Raw genomic sequence first — 26477 nt, 5'->3', positions numbered from 1 at the left:
TTATTTGGACGTTCCCCTTCACCTGCCTTCTGCTAATCTCCTGCTTTCAAATCTGCACAAAAACTTGCCTCCTCTTGCAGAACCCTGCTGACAAACCACCTGTCTGTCAGCTGACCTGGACTTTGCCCTGTATCCCTCAGCTCTATCTACTCAAGCTTCACAATTTCGTTTCACAAAATTCAAATTTTAGATCAGTGAGAAAGCTGCCTTGATTTGGCCTTTATGATTTCTACATGGCTATGTGTTAACTCTTCATGATGGAAGACCCCCAATCCTATCTTCTGATCTTGGGAAGGGGATCGCAGAACTAAAAACAAATGCATCATCAAATATACACTTTTCTGCCTCTGCCAGCTCATCATTTATCCATCCCATAGGCATTAAATGAGTGTCTACTACATGCCAACCACTGTTCTGAGCCCTGAAAGTACTGAGCAAAAGTCAGTCTCTGTAATTCAGGAGTCAATCCCATTTACAATTGCACCCAAAACCATAAGATACCTAGGAATAAACCTAACCAAAGAGGCTAAGAATCTGTACTCAGAAAGTACTCATGAAAGAAATTGAGGAAGACACAAAGAAAGGGAAAAGTGTTCCATGCTCATGGATTGGAAGAACAAATATTGTGAAAATGTCTATGCTACCTAAAGCAATCTACACATTTAATGCAATCCCTATCAAAATACCATCATTTTTTTTCCAAGAAATGGAACAAAATAATCCTAAAATTTATATGGAACAAGAAAATACCTTGAATAACCAGATGAATGTTGAAAAAGAAAGCCAAGGGACACTTAGGTGGCTCAGTGGGTTAAAGCCTCTGCCTTCAGCTCAGGTCATGATCCCAGGGTCCTGGGATCATGCCCCACATAGGGCTCTCTGCTCAGCAAGGAGCCTGCTTCCTCCTCTCTCTCTGCCTGCCTCTCTGTCTACTTGTGATCTCTGTCTGTCAAATAAATAAATAAAATCTTAAAAAAAAATAAAAAAGAAATCCAAAGTGGGTGGCATAACAATTCCAGACTTCAAGCTCTATTACAAAGCTGTCATCATCAAGATAGTATAGTACTGGTACAAAAACAGACATATAGATCAACAGAACAGAATAGAGAGCCCAGAAATAGACCCTCAACTCTATGGTCAAGTAATCTTTGACAAAGCAGGAAAGAATGTCCAATGGAAAAAAGACAGTCTCTTCAACAAATGGTGTTGGGAAAATTGAACAGCCACATGTGGAAAAAATGAAACTGGACCACTTCCTTACACCACACATGAAAATAGACTCAAAATGGATGAAAGACCTCAATGTGAGAAAGGAATTCATCAAAATCTTGAGGAGAACACAGGCAGCAACCTCTTCAACCTCAGTTACAGCAACTTCTTCCTAGACACACCACCAAAGGCAAGGGAAGCAAGGGCAAAAATGAAATATTGGGACTTCATCAAGATCAAAAGCTTTTGCACAGCAAAGGAAACAGTCAACAAAACCAAAAGACAACTGACAGAATGGGAGAAGATATTTGCAAATTACATATCAGATAAAGGGCTAGTATCTGAAATCTATAAAGAACTTATCAAACTCAACACCTGAAGAACAAGTAATCCAATCAAGAAATGGGCAGAGAACATGAACAGACATTTCTGCAAAGAAGACATGCAGATGGCCAACAGACTATGAAAAAGTGCTCCACTTCACTCGGCATCAGGGAAATACAAATCAAAACACTGTGAGATACCACCTCATGCCAGTCTGAGAGGCTAAAATTAACAAGTCAGGAAATGACAGATGCTGGCAAGGATGCGGAGAAAGGGGAACCCTCCTACCCTGTTGGTGGGAATGCAAGCTGGTGCAGCTATTCTGGAAAACAGCCTGGAGGTTCCTCAAAAAGTTGAAAATAGAGCTACCCTATGACCCAGCAATTGCACTACTGGGTATTTAGCCAAAAGTTACAAATGTAGTGATCCGAAGGGGCACGTGCACCTTAATTTTTATAGCAGCAATGTCCACAATAGCCAAACCATGGAAAGAACCTAGATGTCCATCAACAGATGAATGGATCAAGGAGATGTGGTATATATATATATATACAATGGAATACTGTGCAGCCATCAAAAGAAATGAAATCTTGCCATTTGCAACAACGTGGATGGAACTAAAGGATATTATGCTGAGTGAAATAAGTCAATCATAGAAAGACAATTATCATATGATCTCCCTGATTTGAGGAATTTGAGAGGCAAAGTGGGGGGGTTATGTGTAGAGAAGAAAAAAATGAAACAAGATGGGATCAGGATGAAGACAAACCATAAGAAACTCTTAATCTCACAAAACAAACTAAGGGTTGCTGGGGGGAGGGAGGTAGGGAGAGGGTGTTGGATTATGGACATTGGGGAGGGTATGTGCTATGGTGAGTTCTGTGAAGTGTGTAAACCTGACAACTCACAGAACTGTAACTCTCAGGCTAATAATACATTATATATTAATAAAAAATAAATTTAAAAAAAAGTCAGTCTCTGTCTTCCAGAGACTAGTCTAGTGCCAGAGGTAGAGTGACAAATGCTCTGTGGTAGAAGAGTCTATAGTGGGCTGTGGAAGCCCAGGGTGGGGGCTCTCTGTCAGAGACCCCTCAAGAGCCTTCTGTGTTAGATGCCCCAACTTCTTACTGAAGCTAATACAGGTGGGGAGGATGTTAAGGATAGAGGAAGCACCACATAGCAAGAAAGGGGTGTGTGAAAGTATGGAGGGAGATTACAAGCAATCTGGTTTGGAAGGTAGAACAAGTTGTTCCTACATTTTAATTCATTTTTTATTGAAGTTGTGCAAGAGATCCACTTGCAGGAACATAGTAAATCCATTTGGAAAGTGGAGAAGCACAAGACATGATAAACTACTCCTGAAGTTAGTTTTCTCCTCCCTCCCTCTCATAACTTGCTCTTTTTAAAGATCTTCATTTTCACTCTAAGAGCTCTGGACACAGCACATAGTATTCTGCAGGTATTCTGCATTATTCTGCCTAATAAATGTGCATCGAGTATACCAGACTAGTGTACATAGCCCCTACATCTTGCCACAGGCCCTCAAACTCCAGCAGGTCTGGGTTCTAGCAATGGTGTGGCCACTGCCATGACTGGCTGGGAACTTCAGGCAAGTCCACTGCCTCCCTAGGCTGTCCTCACTTCATATGCAGAAGAAAGGACCAGACTGAAAAGTTTCTCAGCTCCTTCCAACTCTAGAATGTTATAGCAGTCTAATCCCCAATTTTATAAGGTCATGGAGCCCCAGATGAGACAAATACCCTGGGTGAGGAGAAGATGAAAAGAGCCATGAACAAACAAGCTCAGGAAACATAAAGAAGCAAAGGCTCAGGACTGCCCCAGACCTGCCTGTCTCCTCCCAGCAGGAGCAGGTCCGAGCCTCAGGTGCAGGAATAACTGGGTCCTAACTCCCAAATTCCTGTACTCTAAGGTCAAAGGAACAAGCTGCTAGTTTTAAAAATGGGAGGGTGTGATATGAGAAAGTGGAGATACAACGTGGGGGGTTAGGGGGCAGGAAAAGAACAAATGAAACAAGATGGGATTGGGAGGGAGACAAACCATAACAGACTCTTAATCTCACCAAAAAAAAAAAAAAAAGGAGGGTTGTCATGGGGGGAGGGGGGAGGGAGAGGGTGGTGGGGTTGTGGACATTGGGGAGGGTATGTGCTATGGTGAGTGCTGTGAAGTGTGTAAACCTGGTGATTCACAGACTTGTACCCCTGGGGCTAATAATACATTATATGTTAATTAAATTTTTTTTAAAAAATGGGAGGATGGAGGGGAGACAATGAAGATGGACCAAGAAAGATAGAGGCTAATAAAATAGAAGGGGTGCAAGAGAGATACAGACAAAAAGATGTATAGGAGAGACACAGATATGGAGAAAGACCAAGGGAAGCAGAGGGGAGGAGATAAGATTTAATGAAGCCCCAACTGACGCCTGGAACGCCCCTTCCTAAGGAGGACCATAATCAGGAGACCAATGACATCTCTTAATGAAGAAGAGGGGAAGGAGAAAGTGGGGAGAATGGAGACCAATGTGTGATCTTGATATACTTGCTGCTCTGTAAGGCCAAGCCTGGGATGGGTAGAGGGGCCAAAGATCCTGAAGAGGCGACCCTGGCCCCAAACTGATACCTCACAACACAAGGCAGCCCTTAGGTACAGCACAGGACAACACACTCTCTAGGCAGGCATGGGAAGAGAGTATAGGCTTGTCATCTTGGTGTCTCCTGGACCTAGTCCTGCTCCTGGAACCCAGTGGGCACCTGCACCAAAGATTTCTGGAAAACAGAATCCCATTTCCCAGAGGGTCAGCTCCATGAGAGTGGGGAATTTTTTTTGCCTCCAACACCTAGAATGATGCGGCATATAATAAATATCTGTTGACTGAGTGAGCAAGCACGGAGGCAAGAGCTGCCCCATGCTGGGGACCCTGAGGTGGCCGTGGAAGGGGTCAGACATGGCACCTTCTTCTTGCTGCAGTAGATCTGCCATTTCTTCTCCGGAGGCAGTGCAAACACAGCCTCTCGGTTCTTGTCAGTGAGATCCAATTCATCCTGCAAAGACAAAAAATATGTCAGACCCAGAGATGGTTGACATTAGAATATTCAGTGTTTCAGGAAATTGTAACTCCTCCAAACCTATCCCTCAGTCTACTGTCTCCCTCCAGAGAGTATCAAAGCATGATAGGGCAATTCTTCTTCAGCTAGAAATACAGCCCCACCCCCCCCACCCCCATTCCCTTACATCCACCCAAGCCTGGGCTGCTTCTATTCATGCTTCCCTTACTTCCTGTCCACTCCCACCTGTCTCTACAAATCCATCCTCCTCCTCCAAGCTCCCTGTTCCCTGCTCAACTCCTTCTGCATTGCTTTGCAAGTTCCTAACCGTCTTGCTCCAGGTTTCTGCTCTTTATTCTTTTGTCCTTCTTAAGCTGGTCAACATCATAAGTCAAGGCCTGACAAAGCACTCAGTCTATAGACCTAGTTTTTGGCCCATCCTGCAAGTCTCCCTGTCCTTTGGGTTTCTACCCCAGAAATTCTGGCTCCCCTCAACCTCAGCATGGTCTCAGCACAGGCTGAGAAGAACTGGTGAGGACAAGAAGCTGTTCTCTCTTGGCAAGAAGAGTATGCCGTGGAAAGGGAGGTTGTGACCCACTTCCCATGGAGGTGTGCCTGTCAGGGGCAGCTCCTCCGCCCACACAAGGCTGGAGGCTCCCCTCGACTAGAAGTAGAGTTGGGTAGTTCTGATATCATCAAATGTAGGGTCATTCTATATGTAGTTCGGAGTGACACTGTAGGTTTGGCTGCACTAGATGGGCTCTAAGACGCTCTCTTATTGAAGACTTTTCTCTTGTGCTTCATGAGCTGTGCTAAGGCTCATAAAAGAACGAGTTAACAGGCCACAGGAAACAGCCTGCTTTTCAACTCAAGTATTGTGAGCTTTCTTTTTAAATAAAAAGCAATACTTGCATTAAGACAATAAAGTAGGGGCATCTAAGCATCTGCTTTGGACACAGGTTATGATCTCAGGGTCCTGGGACTGAGATCCATGTTGAGCTCCCTGCTCAGCCAAGAGTCTGCTTCTCTCTCTCCAACTGCCCCTCCCTTATTCTCTCTCTCTCTTTCTCTCAAATAACTAAATAAAATATTTTTTTGAAAAGATAATAAGGCACATTATTAATAATCTTTATATTTTCAAGGACAAACAGTGAAAGTAATATCTAAGAAAATATAAGTCTTAAATATCAATATCTTTTTTCCCTATACTTTAAGGAAGAACTTGAAGATTTTCCTTTACATAGATCAGAACTGTCCAATAGAAATATAAGGTGAATATAAGGTGAGCCAAATGTATTTTTAAAAAATTGCTAGTCATAGTAAAAATTAAGAACAGGTGCAGGCACCTGGGGGGGTTCAGTGGCTTAAGCCTCTGCCTTCAGCTCAGGTCACAATCTCAGGGTCTTGGGATAAAGCCCCATATGGGACTCCCTGCTCAGCAGGGAGCCTGCTTCCCCTCCCCCCTGCCTGCCTCTCTGCCTACTTGTGATCGCTCTCTCTATGTTAAATAAATAAACAAAATCTTTTAAAAAATTAAGAATGGGTGAAGCTAAATTTAATAATATATTTCATTTAATCCAAAATACCTAAAATATAATCATTTCAACATGTGTTCAACAGAAAAAATTATCAGTGACCTTGAAAAAAAGAATATAAAGTATCTAAATCATCAAAATCTGGTGTATATTTCACCCTTATAGCTCTTCTCAGTTCAGACCAGCCGCATCTCAAATATGCAGCAGCCCCAAGGGACCATAACTGCCATTTTGGACAGCACATACAAAGATAATTAGAAACAATGCCCATGAGTTCACCTGCCTTTGGAACTAACGACTCCTGCAGATCTAATAATGTTAAACAAAGGTTCTTCCCTAGAATCACTCTTTACATATCCCAGTTAACAACCTTCGTCAAGATTCCCAGAGCCCTGCTTAAAGTTTCTGGAGTATTTCCTTTCCATGGTCAGAATCAGGAATCAAATAAATAGTAGAGATATATGCACCCTACTCTTCCGAGTGCAAACTGCATCTCTTCTTCTTTTACTTATGCAGTTAGTTCTACCTGGTCTTCCCTCCCTGACCACCCACCCCCTGGATCCTGGTCTAATTTACTTAGGCTCAAGGTCAGCCTCTTCCAGCAAGCCTTTCATATCCATTTCCAGGTAAGACCACCTTTCCCTTCCTGCATTCCAGAACAGTTACATTCAAACTTGGACCCTGGTTACTCATGCATCTGTCTTTTCTCGTCACTAAATCAATGGTTATTTCTTGGTGATTTGGCTCATCCCAGGTAGCCTATGACTAACTGCAGACCATTCACTCCTTATTGAATCTGTCCTTGTTTCTGTGACCATACTCTCTGGCAATCCCTCCTGCTTTGCTCTATGTTCATCCTGGGCTCCCCTTTTGTCTTCTAGTCTTCTCTCCTACTGTCAAATGTTGAAATCCCTCAGGGCACCAACCTGGATCCTGGGGTCCTGGGGTCTGTTTCCCCCATCTATTTTGACATCCCTCAGGTACCTCACACATTTATGTAGTATCACTACGTGCCAGGCACTGTTCTAAGTGCTTAATGTTTACTCATTAAGATTACAACAACCCATTTTAAAGATGTGGAAATTGAGGCACAGAAAGAACATGCAAACTGAGTTCATCACTCTGGCCCCTAACCCTGAGTTTCATCTGGCATCTCCTGTCTTTTATAGGGTCCCAACACTCAGCCAGTTCCCCACATCAGCAACTTGGGTATTCCCTGATTCTAGTCACACCCCAAGCCCAGCAAGTCCTATATATCCCCCTAAATAGCTCTTCTATCTGTTTTCTCCATTCTCACTAATAACATTTAGTCTAAGTCATCATTCTCCCTAGTTTGGATTGCACTAAAACCCTCTTAATGTCCTACCCATAATCCTTCTTCTTTTAGAAGACCACCCTGCTCCATAGACTTTCTGTTACCCTTAAGATCAAGTATGAAGTCCTGTTACTCTCATCTTCCATGGTGAACTCCTAAAGGCCCAGCTCTTTTCTGACTGAAGATTCACATATTATGCTTCTCTTACTGGGGCAACCTCTGTCACTGCTCTGAAACCCTATTCACTTCTCCAGCCATCAATCTGCTTTTGGATCTCAATGGAAATGTCATCCTTTGGGGGCACCATTTTGACCCTCAGTCAAGAATTAAACTCTCTGTTAGACATTGCCACAGGCCCATGAATGTTCCCTTTCCAAACACTCACTACATTTGTCATAACTGTTCAAAATCAGTCTTCTCTATTAGACTTTATGTTCTTGGAGGCAGGGACCAGCATACAGCGGGCTCTCAAGGAATATTTTCATTTGCTCAATGCTAATCTCAGTGTTAGCTCAATGCACAAAACAGGCTCAATGTTAGTTTGCTCTGTTTGTTTGCAGATGCCAATCTCCTTACAGACAAGACTTGCGTGACTCATCCTTGTTTTTGTCCAAGTACTTTGTAAGGAGTCCTGCTCATTAAAGATGCTCAATAAATACTCACTAAATAAAAGGGCCAAGGAGAGGAACATCTTTCATCCTGTCCTTCTTTCAAAACTCATGTGCTCTGTTCAAGAAAGTGTCCATGCTGTGGTAATATAAGAAATATAATTTTTCATCTGGCTATTCATTTGTATTCTTCAGAATATCCTTTATAATGCATTGATAGTAGTAAGTGAAGCCTTTCCCTACATTCTATGAGCCATTCTAGCAAATTATCCAACCTGAGGAGAGGATCATGGGAACTTAAGACTTACAGCCATGTCTCTCTAAAATGTAGGGCAACATGGGGACCTACTTCTGATTGATGTCTGGGTAGGGGGCCATCTTGTGGATCTGAGCCCTTCCTCCGTGGGGTCTGTGTGAACTCTGGGTAGTTAGTGTCAGCATGGAGTTAAGTTGTAGGACACTAGTTAGTGTCTGCAATGAACTAGGAAATTGTTTGGCATCAAAAACCCACATATTTACTGTCAGCAGTATTCTGAGTAAAATAAACAGAAAAAAAAAAAAACAAACAGATCTTGGAAGTACTAACACCAATCATGTTCCAAATGTCATTCTATACTAGTAAATACTTTGTTCTCTCCCATTCATTGCTCTACACAGGGTTCAGCCCTGAATCCCGGGGGGAGGGGCGGTCTGGCATCCCTGATCTGAGAGTCTCCTTGACTTTGTCTCACCACCATACCTCCAAGAAGAAGAATTATGCTTCTTTCCTGCTCTGTCTCCTTGTGGTCAGAGTATAGAATTTCATATGCTTACTTTGTGAATGGTTCTCACAAAGGTGTAGTGCTGCTCTAGTCTGAATGGACATCACAGAGTCAGGAAGAGCTGCTACCAGTGTCAAAGACAGAGCTTCCACCTGCTATAGGCTAGACATGGAACATAATCACCCAGCCTGGGACCAGGCATGAAACAGGTACAATACAGGCACCTCTACCTCCATATTTCTAGTTAATCATACCTGCTTTGAGGACCTGGTATCTGCCTACAAAGTCCCACTTTGTCCCTTGTTCTTGTATTCTGTATTCTTGTATTCTGAAAGAATTCCAGGGAAGTTCCAGAAAGAAGGTGTCAAATGTTCTGGTATTCTTTGAAGCTCCTCACTGCCTTATTTCACAAAAGTCTGGACCTATTCATTTCAAGATGGCCTAGCTGCTGTACCATGAGATCCAGAACCAGCTGGAGATATGAGGTAGGTCCATTCTTCTAGGGAAATATTTCATGGTATTCTTCCCAGTAAATGACCTATTTTTCCCTCATAGCTGAGGTGTCCTGTGGGGCTCACCCTCACCCAAAGCAGAGTTTCATAGGTAGAGATCCCAGCACATGGGTCCCTGCCCTCTGTCCTGCTCTGCCTACCCCAGAATCCCACTCCCCATTATCAACATCTTCCCTTCTCTGTCCCCTCACTGACCACCAGCTCTGCGAAGCGGACGTTGAGCTCCTCTGGGTTCGGGATAGGACTTGAAAACTCCATATACTGCAGAGGGTGGTTGTCCCGGAGGTTGATCTCAGGGAGGCTGCTGCCCCCAAAGCAGCACAAGAAGCCCAGGCCATGGCGGCTCCTCTTGCGGGGGGCCATGGTCACTCCAGGCCAGGGGGGATAGTCAAAGTCGATGTCCTAGGTCCTCATTGTGATCTGGACAGGAAAACAGACAGCATAGAGGGGTCAGGCAATGGCAGCCAGGTAGGCAGGGACAGTGGTCACTGAGCCACCATTATTTCTTTGCCCAACTGCTAGGAGCCCTCGACCCAACAATCAGGCCCACCCTCCCTTCTCTCACAGCTTCTTTCCACCTGGAAGCATTCCCTTCCCGTCATCCCCTCCAGTGTCTCCTGCCACAAACACTTGCAGGTACTCCCTCCATGCCCTCAGAGAACTGAGGTGGGCGGTAGTCACAGAACATAAATTGCACCTTCTCCATGACTGTACAGATGGATATCCCAGTCCCTTTCCTCTAGCAGAGCCATTTTCAGCAGGGCCAACTCAGTCACTAGATCCATTTTAAGATGTATGGATGCCTGGTTTAAAGATTTCATCCAGTGGGAAGGGAAGGATTAAAGTAGGCTGGAGAGGAGACAGCAAGCTAATTATATGGCATGGCTCCTGGGGAGCAGAGGATAGAAGTCTTCAGAGACTCACGGGGTTTTCTGTCCATTGTGCCCAGGCATGTTTGAATGAATGTGAAATATTAATAGAACATGGGTTCATCACCCATCTATCTGGAGGGAGAGGTAACCTGGGGGAGTCATCAGAGTGAACCCTGAGTAAGAAAATGGGGCTGATCATTGGAACAGTGTTGAGCCAATACTGAAGGAGATCTGGTCAGATTCATTTTCTATACCAACCAAGAACAGAGGATACCACTTTGGCCAGAGACCAAAATTCATGAACACCCAACAGTTGAGTGGTCATTGTAGCAGAAAGGGTTAAGCTTTTAGCTGGCTACTGGGAAAAACTTGTTCAACAGTGCCCCAACTTGGAAAGAAACACTGGCCAACCCTAGTCGTTGATGCCACATAGCTTCTAGATGGATAAGCCCAACTACCTGAACATAGGCTTCCCCAAAGTGTTAAAACTACCCTTGACCATTACTGGTTCCCAAATATGCTTTCAGATAACCTGAAGCTTGGGAGAGTTTACCCACAAGAGCTTACCCACGGCTGTCCAGCCATGCTCTCCTCGTTCAGTATTTGTATATCTTAGTTTGCATGTTGTTGTTTTTTATTAAACATAAAAAAGATTCTACCTTTTTCCCTATTATCACAGGCCTGGGGTTAGGGTTTTATTTTTTTAATTATAAAATACACATAACACCAAGTTGATCATTTTAACCATCTTTTCGCATACAGTCCAGTGGTTTTATGTGCATTCACATTGCTGTGCAACCATCCCTACCATCTAGCTCCATAATTTTTTCATCTTGCAAAGTAGAAACTCTGTACTCGTTAAGCACTAATTTCTCATTTCCCTCTCCCCTGAGCCCCTGGCGACTACCACTTTACTGGCTATCTCTCTGAATTTGACTACTCTAAGCAGAAGTATGAGTAGAATCATGGGAGTAAAGTCATAACAGCATTTGTCCTTTGGTGACTGGCTTATCTCACTTAAAATAATGTGTTTAAGGTTCACACGTGTTATAGCATGTATGAGAATTTCCTATTTTTTTAAGGCTGAATACTATTCATCTGTATTTATATACATTTTGTTTATCCATTCACCATCAATTGACACTTGGGTTGCTTCCTCCTTTTGGTTATTATTAATGATGCTACTATGAGCATGGGTGTGCAAATATCTCTTTATGTTTCTTCTTTCAGTGCTTTGGTATACATACCCACAAGGGTATTTTCGAGTTTGACGCTAAGCTATTTCTCCTAGATTTGGTCATTAACAGAAACTTTCAGAATATACTCATGTTCTTTACCCATACCATTGCTAAAAATGTTGATCACAACAAAAGATACAGACAGAGCCAGATGACATAGCTATGACATCTGGGAATGCCAACAGACTAGTCATCAACGCTCTCAGGGAACAGTCCTTCAACCAGCTTGGAATCCATGAACCCACACTCTTATCTTGCCCTCTTTGCTATAAAGACAGCATACAAGATCTTTCCTGAAGCCTTGTGGAATTTGAGAAATGCCAAATGTAAGGTGTACCTCAGGATGGAGCTCTAGAACCTTATCAGGAAAAGATAAATGTGTCATAACTTGTTCCTAGTGAACTCAAGGTAACTTCTGGTGAACATTGCTTTATTTCCTAAACGCTAACAATCCAGCTAGTAACAGTCTAATCTGATCAGGCCTCTAAGTCATCACGCATTTTAATTGTCATTCTAGAGGGTTTTTTACTAGCTCCATTTTATCTTTCTTTATAACCTTTGTGACAAGCTTTTTAATAGACCCAGAAGAGCCTCAATTAACACACTGAAGTGGTCTCATATTATTGGTTATCTTTTTTATGTTTATACATTGGTTCTCCACAGGCATAGTGAAGACTTCTTGAGGGTGGGGCCATGCTTCCTACTTCTTTGATACCCCTCCCATTTCTACAACTAATAAAATGCCTTGCATTTAGTGGTGCTCAGTAAGTATTTCTTGCTCAATTGGGAAATGGCCTGTGCTCAAGGAAAAGACAGGCCTTCCTTAATCAGTCAAGAAATATTAACTGAAATCTCTGACTCCTAGAAGATGATAAGCAATCAGGAACCTTTACAAAGAGATAAGGCAACAGTCCTGAGGCTGGGGATAAGGGAGGAAGCCAGTGAGCTAACTCAGCAATCCTGGTACCTGGTGGCAAAGACCAAAAATAGGCTGGCATCTGAGGAAAATGAAAGAGGAAAGGAGGCTTTTGGGGTTTTCTATGGGACTTGATAGCCAGTAGCCAAGAGTAGGTGAGGCAAAGCCCTGGTCTCTGACTATCAGGCTTAGTAAAGCACCAATTCTGCAAGCAGATTGGGGTCAGCCACCCTGCGGGTCCCCTGCCCATTGTCAAGTTTGGGATAATGCTGCAGAGTACAGACTAAGTCCCCTTTGGTTCGTCAGCCTCCAATATGCAGCTGCAGCTAGTGGAGAGGCTGTTTTTTCAGGGGACAAAGCATGAGAAGGACACTCCCAGAGGCCACAGTGAGGCTAAGCTGACAGGATGATAGGGTTCGAGGGAAGGACGAGCTGATGTCTGGGAAGACCGGTGAACTTGCTCCCTGCCTTCACCTCCTCAACTTTTTGCTCTTCAGCTCTTGAGCCAAACTTTCCTAGGAACAATCAGGAGTCGGGGGCAGGGTGGGCATACAGTTGGCACACCCTGTTATAGTCTCACACTAGCTGTTTACAGCCATGACTGCTCTGATTGGTCGGGTTATGCTCTATTTGTCATTATATACTTCTTAACATTTTCCCCCAGTACAGGGAGTGAGGCGGTATGGCCTCAAGAGGATGGGAGACAGAGATACTGACCTTCCAAACAGGAAATACTGTCCCCACAGAGAAGGGCCTGAGCACCAGGGGGAGACTGCGTATTTACCCTTTAAAGAGGCAGCTGTTTAACAGCTCCCCACTATGCTGACGTTCCCCAGAATGCCCTACTCCCAATAACCGTTTCTTAAGACTGTTGAGGCCCTACTTGAACATTTAAGACTAAAACCATAGGCTCTCTGCTGGAACGCATGTAGCTTTAGAGCATAGATCAGAAAATTGAGATCAAAGGGGGAAAAGTCTTCTCTGAGGTCACACAGCTAGGGACAGAGCTGGGCTTAAAACTGAAGACCCCAGTGTTCAGGCTGTGGTCTAGTGCTCATCTTCCCACATCAGTGGCCCCTTTCCCCATCTTGCCACAGCCCTATTACCCTATTGCCTATTACCCTATTACTCTATTACTCCTCTCCATCAGAGAAGATAAATCTTGGCAGCTTTGTTTAGAAATATCTCCAGTCCTGAGGATGCTGTTGGGGCCAGAAGAGGGTAACAGAGATCCTGAGATCTTCCTCTTCTCCACGGTGAGGAGGACAGCTTCCACCTCCCACTGTCCCATTTCTCATCCATCCTGTGTTAAGGCCTCCTTCACCCTAGCAATCTTCCAAGTCAGATGACTGGGACTTGACTTCTGGTTTTGCCTTCCCAGCTGGGTGACCTGAAGCACATTTCATAAAGTCTTAACCTCTCAGAGCCTTGGGTTCTGTGACACCAAGATAATCACAGCACCTTCCTCAGTGGGTTTTGGTGAAGAGTCAGTCCAATAATGTAGATAAGATGTCTGGAGCACACAGGGCACTCTCTGAAGGAGGCCAAAACTGCTGCTATGACTTTGTTATCATTACTGCCAATGCTTGCCCTGCCTAGACACAGCCTGTAACCACAAGCCCTCTCCAGGCACAGCAGGGATCACCAAGGCCTGGCATTGTAGGGATCTGCCCAGCCTGATTTAAGAAGCCACCCAGCTTTGCCTTAGGACACTGGGAAGTCTGGACCTGAGGGGCTTGGATTTTCCTTGGGCTCTAAGCTAGCTCTGGTTAGAAGGCAAAAGCCTCATCCCTGACACTGGGCAGGGAGCAGAAAAGTGAAGGGAGCCAGAGTGTTCCTTTCTGCAAGATCACTTCATAAAGAGAAGCAATGGAAGTGCCCACCTTGAAGATAAATTGAGGAGCCATCAAAAGAAATGGAATCTTGCCATTTGCGATGACGTGGATGGAACTAGAGGGCATCATGCTTAGTGAAATAAGTCAGTCGGAGAAAGACAACTATCACATGATCTCCCTGATATGAGGAAGTGGAGATGCAACATGGGGGGTCTGGGGGGTAGGAGAAGAATAAATGAAATAAGATGGGATCGGGAGGGAGACAAACCATAAGTGACTCTTAATCTCACAAAACAAACTGAGTGTTGCTGGGGGGAGGGGGGCCAGGGGAAGGGGGTGGGGTTATGGACATTGGGAAGGATATGTGCTATGGTGAGTGCTGTGAAGTGTGTAAACCTGGCAATTCACAGACCTGTACCCCTGGGGATAAAAATACATTGTATGTTTATAATAAAATAATAATAAATTTAAACATTGTTTTTTAAAAAAAGATAAATTGAGGAGCAATATGGAAAAATGAGAAGCAACAATAGAACAAAATCCACTGGACTTAAACCCCAAAAGAGGGATTCAACCCATCCCTACCACCACCCACCTTTTTCTCTGTGAATATTCTCTGAATACCAACACCTCTGTGCACTCCACATCCTGTCTCCTTGTCCCTTCTTCTTCTCTCTGGGGGATCAAGGTCTTCCCAAGCCTGTGGGTACCTAAACACAGACTAACTGGCCTAAAACAGCCAACCATCAATGAGGAAATAGCCTTCCTGTGAGGACTGTAAGGTCCCTTTCAAGGCTCTCCTCCAGTACTGTGGTTCCTGCCAGATTTTACCTCTTACTCACATCCTTTTACATCATGGAGAAAGCATACCTAACTCAGGAGACAGAGGCTAGTTCCAGCTCTCACACTATCCAGACGTGGGTCAGAGGGCCAAGGTTTTAGGCTCTTTGGGACCTGGACTCCTCCCTGTGTGATGGCGGGGCCTGGTCAGCCATACTGTTTGGCTCCATTCCAGTCCCAAAGATTTCCCCAGGGGCTCTCCTCATGTGCACAGAGCACGCCTCCCACATTCCACCCCAAGCCAGGAAGTACTTCCTATCACTTGAGTGCAATACTCCCATTTGGCTTGCAAAGATGAAAAATCTAACCCTTACCTCCAAACTGTGGCCCTCTATATACCAGTTTTTACACTAACTAGGACTTCAAAAGCCCTATATCATCAATGCTTGTTCCTAAGTCATAAGTAAAAGCAGAATAATATTAATACTTGAGACTTGGTGTAGATCAGACCCTGGGATCTACCCACATTTCATCCCCATAACTCTCTGAGATATGTGGCATCATCTTTAAAAAGTCCTTAAAAGAAAAACCATGGTTCAGAAAGTTTAAGTAACTTACCTAAGGACACACAGCCAATTAGTAGCATAGCTAGGACTCAAGCTCATGATGGCATGACTTTAAAGCTATAAACCACTAAGCCATATGGCATGTGTCCAAGAAACACCCTAAGCTGAGCCTCATTCAGAGCTTTCTCAAGCATTCTATAGATCCAGACTCAATAATTCATGATTGAGCATTCCCTCAGAGCTGGACCAAGTGTTTTCCCAGGTCTGCAATCTCATGTCAGCCTCACAAGGACTTTATGAGGTCATCATTACTCTCCCCCCAACAGATAATAATATTGAGGTTTATAATGGTATTACCAGCAGTCACACGGCTTGTCAGTGGTGCCCATTGCTGCTAAGAGGCAGAGCTGGAATTCACAACTAAATGTTCTGAATCCAGGCTCAGTTCTTTTGTTGCAGAAACAAAGCTGATGCATGAACCCTGACTTTAACACTTGAGGCCAATGCTGTGGCTTTGGGGTATTCGAACTGCCTTCTCCTCTCATCTTCCCCTACCCCATGCATGGGGGTCATGGAGGCAAGGATACGTATAGCCACTTCCAAAGTGCTTGCTAGGAGCCAGTCACTGTGCTGGCAACTTTCTGCTTTACCTCATTTATTTCCCCCAACCCTCAAATCACTGTCCCTTCCTGGTGATGACATTAAGACTCCCAAAGCCCAGGCAACTCGTCCAAGGGCCACATCTTATAGGGGAAGGGACAAGCTTTTGTGGATGGTGATGTTGCTTCAAACAGGATGCTTTGAACCAGCTTCTAGCCTGTGGAGGCTATGCTGGACACAGGGGTTCACCTTGGTGGTGAGGTCACAAGAGCAAATAAGGTACAGTCCTTTCCCTTGAGGGGTCCCCTTTTGGCAGGGAAGCCAGAAGGGTTAAGGAGACAGGGGCTTTGGCAGCACTAGGAAGGGGGCCTGGGTGTGAAGAGGAGGTCAGAAAAGACTTCCAGGAGGTGGCACCAAGCCAGTCTTGAAAGAGGTGAGAGGACTAAGGAAAGGTACAGAGGTAAGAAATCCTTTCTGGGCAAGGGGAATGGCATAAAGAGAAAAAGCCTGGTATACACAAGGCCAGAGTCCTGACCAGTGGCCTGCTCATTGGTGGTTAAGTTAGTAGGCAAAGGGGATCAACAAGGTATACAAGTACCTTGGCTTGACACCAGAACTAAAGCATACTGGGGAGCCTGCTCTTTGCCCCCCTCTTCCTACCAGGTCCCCTGGGGCCCAGGTCTGGGAATGGGGCCCAGAATTCCCCAGAGATACTGCATGGAACATAAGGAATGTAAACAATTTCCTGCTCCACAGGCCAGAGATTCCTCCCTATATACTGACCCTCCATGTGTCACTGGAGGTCACCTAGGAAACAGCCCCAGACACAGGGCCATGACCCAGGGCTTAGCTTCCCAAATCCCAGGTCCTCTGCCCACCCATCTCCTCACTGCCCACCTCTACCATGCCTGCTGCCCCTTTAAGGACCTGAAGACCATGCTTTGTGAGCAGCAAACAGGCTTGATAACCCCCACTTCCAAACTGAAGCAGCCTGAATTTTGCAGATGTCAAACTTGACCCTACAAACTCAGCTGGGTTTTGTTCAATTGCTATCCACTATAACTATGGGACCTCAAACAAGTTACTCAGCCTCTTTGAGCCTCACTTTCCTCATCCATAAAATGGGGCAATAATAACAGCCCCTACCTCATAGGGTTGTCGTGAGAATAAATTAGTTACTCTTTGTAAAGTGTTTGGAACATGGTCTGGTAATAATAAACACCATCATGAACTCTACAGCTAAGCTACAGTTATAATTGGGAAGATTCCTGGACACTGACTGTATGAATCACAGAAAGTTCACTCTACATAAGAATGAAACTGACATAGTCTGATGGGGGTTGGCAAATATTATAGAGGCTAAATTCAACCCATTTTTGTAAATATGGTTTTTCTGAAATGCATCCACACCCTTTCTTGTAAGTATTGTCTACAGTACCTGCCCCTTTACAGAAAATTTGCTGATTTCTGTATTAGCTTGAATCATATAAGTGACGGTATTCAATTATGCTCAATCTACAAAATCATCAATTTCATGTGGTTCAACTTAGCCATTCAAATTGGTTTATCGCGTGTCCTATTGCCTTGCCTGTTAAAACAGAGCGGCGTGCTCTAAATTCAGTGATTCTAATCATAACAAAGTTATGGTCATCATCCACTGAGTCCTACTATGGTCAAAGTTTACCTCAGACTTTCAACGCACCCTGGCAAGGTAAATATGACCATCACCCCAGCTTGTATAGAAGAGGACATCTGAGGCTTGGAAAGATGTGCTGTGTGAGCCTCGGACTTGATCCAGGTCTCCAGACCTGGCGACCTCTCCCACATCTGGTGGCTGCATCACACAGCTGGTGGGCTGTCCCCACACAGTGCTCCCCAAGAGGCTGTGGGGAGGGAGACCCATCTGATTAGGACAGGACATGGAGAACACAAATACCTCTCATCTCTCCCACTTTTCTGCTGGTGCATCTCTCAGACAGGGCTCGGACCCCCTGGTTGATGGGGCCCCATGCTGTGACTCCCCTGCCAGCCTCAGGACAGGCTCAGAAGCATCTGGCTTGTAGTGCAAGTCTCCGGCAGGGCTGGGGAGGGGGCAGGGAGCAATTTCAAAAATAAGCAAGTTCTCTTTCCAGGACCGGGGGAGCTATTTTTAGCAGCCGCCTAAATTACGGTTCCCCCTCTGCTCTGGGAAAGGCAAAGAAAGCAAAAGTAAACTGTCTCAGCCCCAGGGTCCCCCTCCATGCAGGTTGAGGAGTGGGAGATACAGAGCCAGGAGAAACAGGGATGAAGAAAAAGAGGGGTCTTTCTGGGTAAGCAAAACTGAAAATTCCCCAATGTGACATTTCTCTGACTCGGGGGTGTTGTGTGGCAGTTGTGGATTTTCCCAATCAGTTTTCTCATTTTGAGAAATGATAAAGAGAACATAGATTTCTTTGTCTCACCAGGGTAAAAAACAAGGACATAATTGCTCTCCTATGTCCCAGTCAAGCATGCGTTCATTCGTTCATCCATCTATGCCCTGAGTGACCGTCATGTACAAAGCAATATTCTGGATGCTTTGGATAAACCCAACATCAAATTCCAGCCCCACTGGGTCTACAGACTTTCTGGGGAGGCATGGGCATAAACAGACCCCAGGCCTAAGCACCCAGGATACCAGGGAGGGGAAGAGGTGCAGACCTGGGACAGCAGGGTGTGGGGACAGCAGGCTGGGGTCCTCTGCAACATCCACCCATGGATGTGGCATTGAAACTGAGAGTCAGAGGAAGGAAAGATGTGGGTGCATCTCATGGGGATAGTCCAAGAAATCATTCACAACAAAAGGCGTGCCAGAGGGAGGACTTGGTGTCAAGAAAAACCCCAAGTTGAGCACGAGGTAAAGGGAAATCCCACTCACCTTTGAACCATGGGTTTTCAGGACACAGACTCCTCTCCCACCCCAGTAGCAACTCCACATAGAACGTATGACTGCCCCAAATGTCATTCCTCATTGCAAGAACCATGAGAGATCACTTCTTACTGCTATTCGCCATTTACTGAAGAGACACCTTGTTCCTGAAGAAAGGATTAGTGTCACACAGTGTTTTCAGCGGGGACAGCTCTTGAGCTTGCAGCAAGAGTAACAGGAGGTGGCTTTGAAATGGTTACGGGACAGCACGTACTCCAGTTAATTTTATGCAGTTATGATTTAATACGGCATCTTTACCTTTGTTTACATTTCTCTCAACTGTGGTGGCGCCGTGAATGGTCTGTGTTTGTGCAAGTTTTGATAAATTTTAACTTTTTGTGATAGATTTGTGTCTATTTTTTGGTAGCATATCAGAGAATAGAGTAGCATCTACAAAACTTTTACACATTCATGACCTACCGAACTTTTAAATTTTTTTTTTCTCGAGATTTCCAGGCTGTGTAGTTCATCTACACTTTTTTTTTTCAAATGACTGAAAATGTCCAAAAAAATCTTCCAAAATGTTTACTGAAAAACAGCCACATTGAAGTGGACCTGCACAGCCCACACACATGTTGTTTGAAGATTCACTATTATTTTCTCAGGCTGAAATGTAGGACTTAAAGAGGGGCGGTGGAAAACAAGATTGGGGCCAGATAAAGGAAGGCCTTGAATGCCGGGTTAAGGAAGGGGAAGTCACTGAACAATGGGTGGCTGGCTGATAGAAGCGAGAGCTTGAGTTGGGATTCAGATCAGAGCTGGAATTTGGACAGGCAATTTCTGGGGGCCCTGATGGAGGGCATTACAGAAAAGGGGACATCAGAGGGAAGATCTAGACAGCATCTCTGCGTGAGTAAGAGTTAATGAGGCCCCAAACTGTCGAGAATGGAGGGGAGGGGATGGATGCTAGAGATGTCACGGAGGGGTGTGCACACTAACACATGTGTGAGCTGATGAGGGGGCTTTGGCAAGACATGGACCGGACACAGAAAACAAGGACTTGGGCTGAGATTGAGTGGGAGTGGTGGGGAGCTCTTTGGGCAACAGCTGTGAAGTAAAAGAGACGAAGGAATTTCCACTCCAAGTCTCTGCTACCCATTAAAGCCAGAGGTCTGGGGTTCCTGGCCAAAGGGAAACCACCCTACACGTGACATGGGTTGCCCCTCCCTCACAACCCTGCTCCCTCCCTCCCCCCACCCTGCCTCTGCTTCTGGGAAGCCAAGTCCCTCCCCTGGTTCACACAGATGGTGCTGTCCTTACTGAAAGGATGCAAGGGAAAATAGCCCACAGCCTCTTCCCCGCACATCTACATCAGAACACCCAAACATGCTGAGGACCCACATTATTGGAGGCAGCCCAGCTCCCTCCTGACCACTCCTCCTGGTCCTCTTCTCCTGGGGTCCCAGCACAAAAGCATTCTCTCCCTCATGAAGGCAGAGCCCCAAGGAGCTGCCAGGGCCAGTCAGCCCTGGGACCCTCAGCTGGGCTATATACGTGGTCACACTCTGGACCCTGGGCTGAGTCTTCCTCAGACATGGTGCCCCCTCCCCCGCCCTTGTCATCCTGCTAGGCCTTCCCACAGTCCTGCATTTATACCAGAAAAGGTCCCGTGTGTGGCCTCAGGGCTCCACTGGACATAAATCCTGGACCACAAGCACATTCCATCTCTCCAGGGTAGGAGGCAGGGTGAGGGGGACTGTAGGCACTGGGGGAGGGGAGACTAGTAATGGGGTTGACCCCTAGAAGGTAAATGTGATTGAAAATGTAGACCCAGGTGACCTCTTGCTGCCCTTCACTCTTGTTTATACAATTCCATCTGTTCGTTCATTCATTCTAATAAATACTCATTGCATACCTAAATACCATGGAAAGGGTGTGAAAAAATACCCTATGGAAAGGACTGGAAAAATACCATGGTAAATGGGAGCTCAGTTTGGTGGGGAAGGGAGAGAATCAAGCAAACCAACATACTAAAGTGTAGACATGGTTAGGATCAAAGTACAAATGTTTGAGTGTGAGGAATGTTGGTGGTACTCCATCCCAACAGGTGTTCTATTCCTCCCAGAGCACTCTGCTCATCCTAATGGTTTAGTGGGGACATCCTATAGGAGAATAAGTGCTGGGAATAATCAGGGTACTATCCAAGATTAGAACCAGATGTCCACCTCAGGATTCATAATATAAGAAAGGACTGAAAACACCCAAACACCCAAACTACTAAACCATAGGGAATAGTTTAGACAGATGGACATAAAGACATCAAATCGTACATACATGCAAACGTGCACACGTGCACATGGCTGCCTAAAGTGATTATACTTGGGTTGCTGGAATTTGGGGTTATTTTTCCAGATTTTTCCAAATTTCCTATAATGTGGATTTATCCTTTCATCAGAAAAAAAAAAAATGATGTTCTTTTTAAAAGAAGATAAACCCTAGACTACAAAAGAGGAGGCTTAGGATTGAATCCAGTCTTTGCCCTTGAAGGCTACCTGGGACAAGAGAGCATAACTTCTTTGAACCTTGTCAGTAAATGAGAAGGGCAAACTCCATGCTCTTCAGAGCTTCTTCCACCCCTGACACTAGGCTCTGTGCCACAAGCTACATAAAGTACTAAATAATGCCGTTCAACCAGATCCTATCCCCTGAGCTCTGACGAGTTCCTCATTCACCCGTTTGCTCATTCCTGCAACCACCACTGCTGTCGGCCCTCCCTCCATGCATGGCACTGCTCTTGGTGCTGGGGGTGCAGAGGCAACTAATGAAACACGCACTGCTCCTCCCCTCACAGAGCTAGGTCTCCCAAGCTCAAGGCCTCCTTCCACTGCTCTTCTCTTCCACCCCGAATGCCCTATCCCATTAATGATTCTTGCCATCACTTTTCCAAAATGCCTCAGGGATGTGTGTTTCATTCCCAAACACCACATTCCAGACCTGATCCAATCCCATGTAGTCTCATGCTGGGACCAGTGTTGACTCCACATGCTTCCCCTTCTCAGCATTCTGCAAAAGGCTTTTGACTGATGTCTCCAGGAGCACCTGATTCTGCATCCCTTGGGTCAGCATCCCTTAGAGTCCCCAGTCTAAACTGAAAGCCATCTGCTTTAATCATTAGATTTGGCCATTGGGTGGGACTCACAAATTACATACCAACCAAAGCTTGAAATCAGATCTACACCCTACAGACCAATGAGGATTAGAAGAACTGGTACTCTCTTGCACCTGCTGGTGGGAACGTAAAATGGCATAGCTATTGTGGAGAATGGTTTTGCCACTTCTTAAAAAGTTAAACAGACACCTCCATATGATCTGGTTGTTCCAATCCTAGGTATTCACCCAAGAGAAATGAAAACATATGCCCATATAAAGTCTTATTCATGAATGTGCTTAGCAGCTTTATCTGTAATAGCTCCACACAGGGGGCACCCAAATGCCCATCAACAGGGGAATCCATAAACAAATTGTACAGTTATCCATATAATAGAATACTACTCCGAATTTAAAGGGAACAAACTATTGATACATGCAACATGTGGACAGAGCTCAAAATAATTATGCTAGGTTAAAAAAAAAGTCAGAGGAAAAAAGGATTCATATTGTACAATTCTGTTTATCTAAAGCTTGAGAAAATGTAAAGTCGTCCATAGTAAATAAAAGCAGGTAGGTGGTTACCTCCAGAGGCAGTGGAAAATAGGCAGGAAGGGGGTGGATCTTAAAAGGGCATAAGGAAGCTTTTGGGGATGATGAATATGTACACAATCTTGACTGTGGTAGGGGATTCAGAGGTATGTACATAGCTTAAAACATATCAAATTATGTACTTTAATTAATAAGATTATTGCATGTTAATTATACCTCAATAAAGTTATGAAAAACAAAATAGGTCCATCTATAGCCTCACACCATCAAACCACTAAGGGCTCTGGCCACTACAGTTGGTTACTCTCTAGAAGGTTCCTAATATTATACACTACTGTCAAGATTCTAGGTAAAACCTGAGAGGTGCAGGACGGGAAGAAGGAATCCCCCAACCCAGGCCCAAACCTCAGCTGATCTGGTCCCATCTTTTAGGAGGCATGGTAGTGGTAAACTGTAAAGAGTATAGACTTTCATTAAGCCTGTGGCTATATTACTTAGTCCCTAAAAGCCTCCTGTGGACACACGGATGATGGAGCCCACCACGAGCGCCCTATGAAAGGAAAGGACACGTATCATGTGCCCAGCTCAGCACCGGGCACATCACAGATCCTCAAATTCTGTTCCCTCCTCATCTCCCAGCCCTAGGCTCCTCACAGGGTGCTAAGGTTCATAGCTCAGAAGACAACAGCAGGAGAAGCTGAGGGACTCCCAGGAGTCAAGTGAGGAGGAGGTTAGAAGCCCAGTGAAACTCAAACAGGCACAAACCTGATTCCATGGGGAAGTCTCTGGGGCTAGGGCTGAGTTCACAGCAGCCCAGGGCCTCTGGGTGGGTAGAAATGGACACTCGAAGCCTGGATTACAGTCCTGGAGTTTGTTAAAAGCATTAGAGATGCTGAGGGGAGTTGAGAAGAGTGGCCATGACATGGAGTTTTCAGGAAAAGGGATGGGGAGGGATGTGGATTTAGTAGGGTGGAAAGAGGAAGATACCTGACCCGGGTACACTACACAGGTAGGTATAGGAAAGGCCCAGAACTGACCAAAGAATAAAAGGAAAGAAGAAATTAATGCATGGGAGTGTGTGAGAGAGTTCAGCTCTGTGATGCAGAGGTGGCTATGCAGGATGGTTATGTGTGATACGTGTGGTGTGTGTCTTTATCTGTGTGCGTATATTTTTGGTCTATGTATATGTGTGTTTCTCTCCAGGAAACAAATACATGGGATTCTACTGACTTTCAAGTCTCAGCAGAGAGAAGACCCAGTTAGCTTCCCAAAGTACAGAAGCAGAGGAAATAGCAACACCATGCAAAATCAGCCCCCTTCGTTTATAAGAAGTTACTCAAGCCTGACACTCAGGAAGTATCACTGTGGGGAACGCAGTATTTGGCCTTCAGTTCAGTGTGTGCCTCACTATGGCCTGGGAGGGGAGACCCATTCCAAAGATGCTTGCCCCTGCCAGGGACCCAAGACCAACATTCCCATTCATAATCTCATTACATCTCAAGACAGCCCAGTGAGGTCAGGATTTCTGATTGAGGAAACACTGAGGTTCAAGGCTAAGACGGAATGACATCCAGACTGGGGCTCTTTCCTGTAACACCATCTCATTCCAACCCAGTCCCTATTCCACTCCAGGTACGTGCATACACACGTCCCTGTGACCACGTGTATCTGTGTCTATGGGAGTATGTGTGTCTGTGTATATGTGTGTCTAGCAGGAATAATTAACTAGGTTTCCTTTAGGGACATATTTTAACAGGGCATACACAATCTCTCAGCCTCTGCTATTTGAAATATATCCCCAAACTAGCCCATGCGCCACACTTTTACAAGATAGATATTCAAAACATTTCCAGAAAGAAGGATTCACTTAAAAGTAGGTTGGGCTCAAACTTCCACATTTGCTTTTACTGAACTATCCTGCAAAGATGATATTATGGTTTGCCTTTTTACTTATAGGGAAATTAAGGCTTAGAGAAGGTAAGCAACTTGCCCAAATTAGTCAAGTACATAAAACATGTGAGTCTCAGTTTGGTCCATTCCAAAACTCAGACACGGCCTCCCTACAGCACAGAGATGGCAGCCTCCTGTGGTGCCCCGTCCTTTCCCCATCACCCCATGCCAACTCTCAGGGGACGACACAGCACTACTAGGACAGAGAAACCCTGTCCCATGACCACAGACAGCAACCCGGCCCATTATCTTACCACACACACTGAGTCATGGAAGGGTCCAGGCTGTTTCCTCCTCTGGGTCAGCTTCTTGGGCGCATGTGCTGGGCAACCTCAGAAGGGCCCCCTGCTTGCCTGAAGGCTCTCCTGTTGTTGTCCTGAATCTCTGCTAACGTTTGAACAAGGAGCCTTGCATTTCCATTTTGCACGGGGCCCCGCAAATCATGCAGCTGGCCCTGCCCATCTTCCTCGGCAGGGAGCTCAGGGAGCCTTTCCCAGGAAGAGCAGCCCAGCCAGCCACTCCCTGTGTGTTTCCAAAAATGTTACCCACAGCCCCTGAATGGTCAGGACAGAACAGAGACAAGTTACTTTAATCTGGAGTGGCTTCCTGCCCGCCTGGCCTTGATGGGCAACTCAGTAACTGCTAGACAGCTCCTCGCCCCGTGTCTCCTCTGTATCCCACCTCACTTCTCCACTCCACCACATCCCCTGGTTTCCAGCCATGTTGTCCTTCTCCTCCTTAAATGCACCATAGCTCACAGGGTTGAAATTCCCAGAGAGCATGGGCATTTCCGCCCAGATCCCCAATTTCCCCCATGGAGCTTTTTCAAGCACACGCAGCAGGAACTTGATAAGTGTGGATGGATTTAAATAAATGGTAGTATTTCCTGAATTCCTGACCCTATCGTAAGACATATCAATGTGACATTACATTACATATACACAGAGATTGTATTTCCTTCTGCAATGGGATAAGCACTAAATACAAGAGACTGTGTTAGTTCTAACTCTGCTTCATTTGGGCTCACGATATTTCCCCCATCCTGTTGTCCCCATGGCCATCTCTGCTTCCCTTCCCCCTCTCCAACCCTCTGCAGATCCTCCTTTCTTTAGGCAGCCTTCCTGACCATCCCAACCTACTCGAATTCTCCAAAACACACTCTGAGCACTCTTTGCTCTGTTTAGAGGACACCTGACCATATACCACATCATGGCACTCCCATGTTATTGGATTTCTTGTGCTAACTTAAATTTTTTACATCAGCAAACTTTCCTCCTTATCTAGGCTCTGAGCCCCCACAGGATGGTTCTTGGCACAGCGCCATGTATGCTGCAGGTCCTTTCCCCAATGGAAAGACGTCTAATGACAGTGGGTGGTAGTGGGGCAGAAAAAGGAGAGAAAGTTATTAATTCCCAAGAAGGAAATCCTCATGGCAAACCCAATAAGCTCAGGTACTTCGATCCCTTCTCTTCTAGAGTCCACAAGAGGTCAAACATATCCAGTCCTTGGCCAGGTACCCTGAAGAAGCATTGCAAGTGACACTCAGCAGGAAGCAAAGGCATGCTCCTTCATGAACCTGCATGGTTAAATCGCATCTTGGCATTCCCAGGCAAAAAGCAGGACATTTTCATTTCTGTTTGTGGCTATTTTCCGCCCCCCTCCATCCTACAAACAAAAGGTGTATGCCCTGTATAAAAGGCATAAGAGATATTTTTCTCCTCTATGCTTTGAGGAAAGGGATGTTTTCTCCAGGGGAATGGGGACCCAGGCTCCAGGACTTGAGGCTCCAGAAGCCAAGCCACCCCTCC

The 26477-nt window shown here is 45.3% G+C and overlaps 1 protein-coding gene across 3 annotated transcripts in view; it reads right to left on the bottom strand.

Moving 5' to 3' along the window:
- The window catches only part of DAAM2 (dishevelled associated activator of morphogenesis 2), a 126898-nt gene that overhangs the window by 47465 nt on the left and 52956 nt on the right, over positions 1 to 26477 (bottom strand). For all 3 annotated transcript variants that reach the window (XM_044250495.1, XM_044250501.1, XM_044250505.1), the window contains 2 exons: positions 9522 to 9746; positions 4503 to 4592 (listed from right to left, as the gene is read on the bottom strand). In XM_044250495.1, coding sequence (XP_044106430.1) covers positions 4503 to 4592; positions 9522 to 9689 — 258 coding nt within the window. In that variant the 5' untranslated portion in view covers positions 9690 to 9746. Of the gene's footprint in view, positions 1 to 4502; positions 4593 to 9521; positions 9747 to 26477 lie in introns of those variants that run through there.

Source organism: Neovison vison, chromosome 1 (assembly GCF_020171115.1).
Source record: "Neovison vison isolate M4711 chromosome 1, ASM_NN_V1, whole genome shotgun sequence".
Lineage (NCBI taxonomy): Eukaryota > Metazoa > Chordata > Mammalia > Carnivora > Mustelidae > Neogale > Neogale vison.
This window is presented reverse-complemented; position numbering and strand designations above follow the sequence as displayed.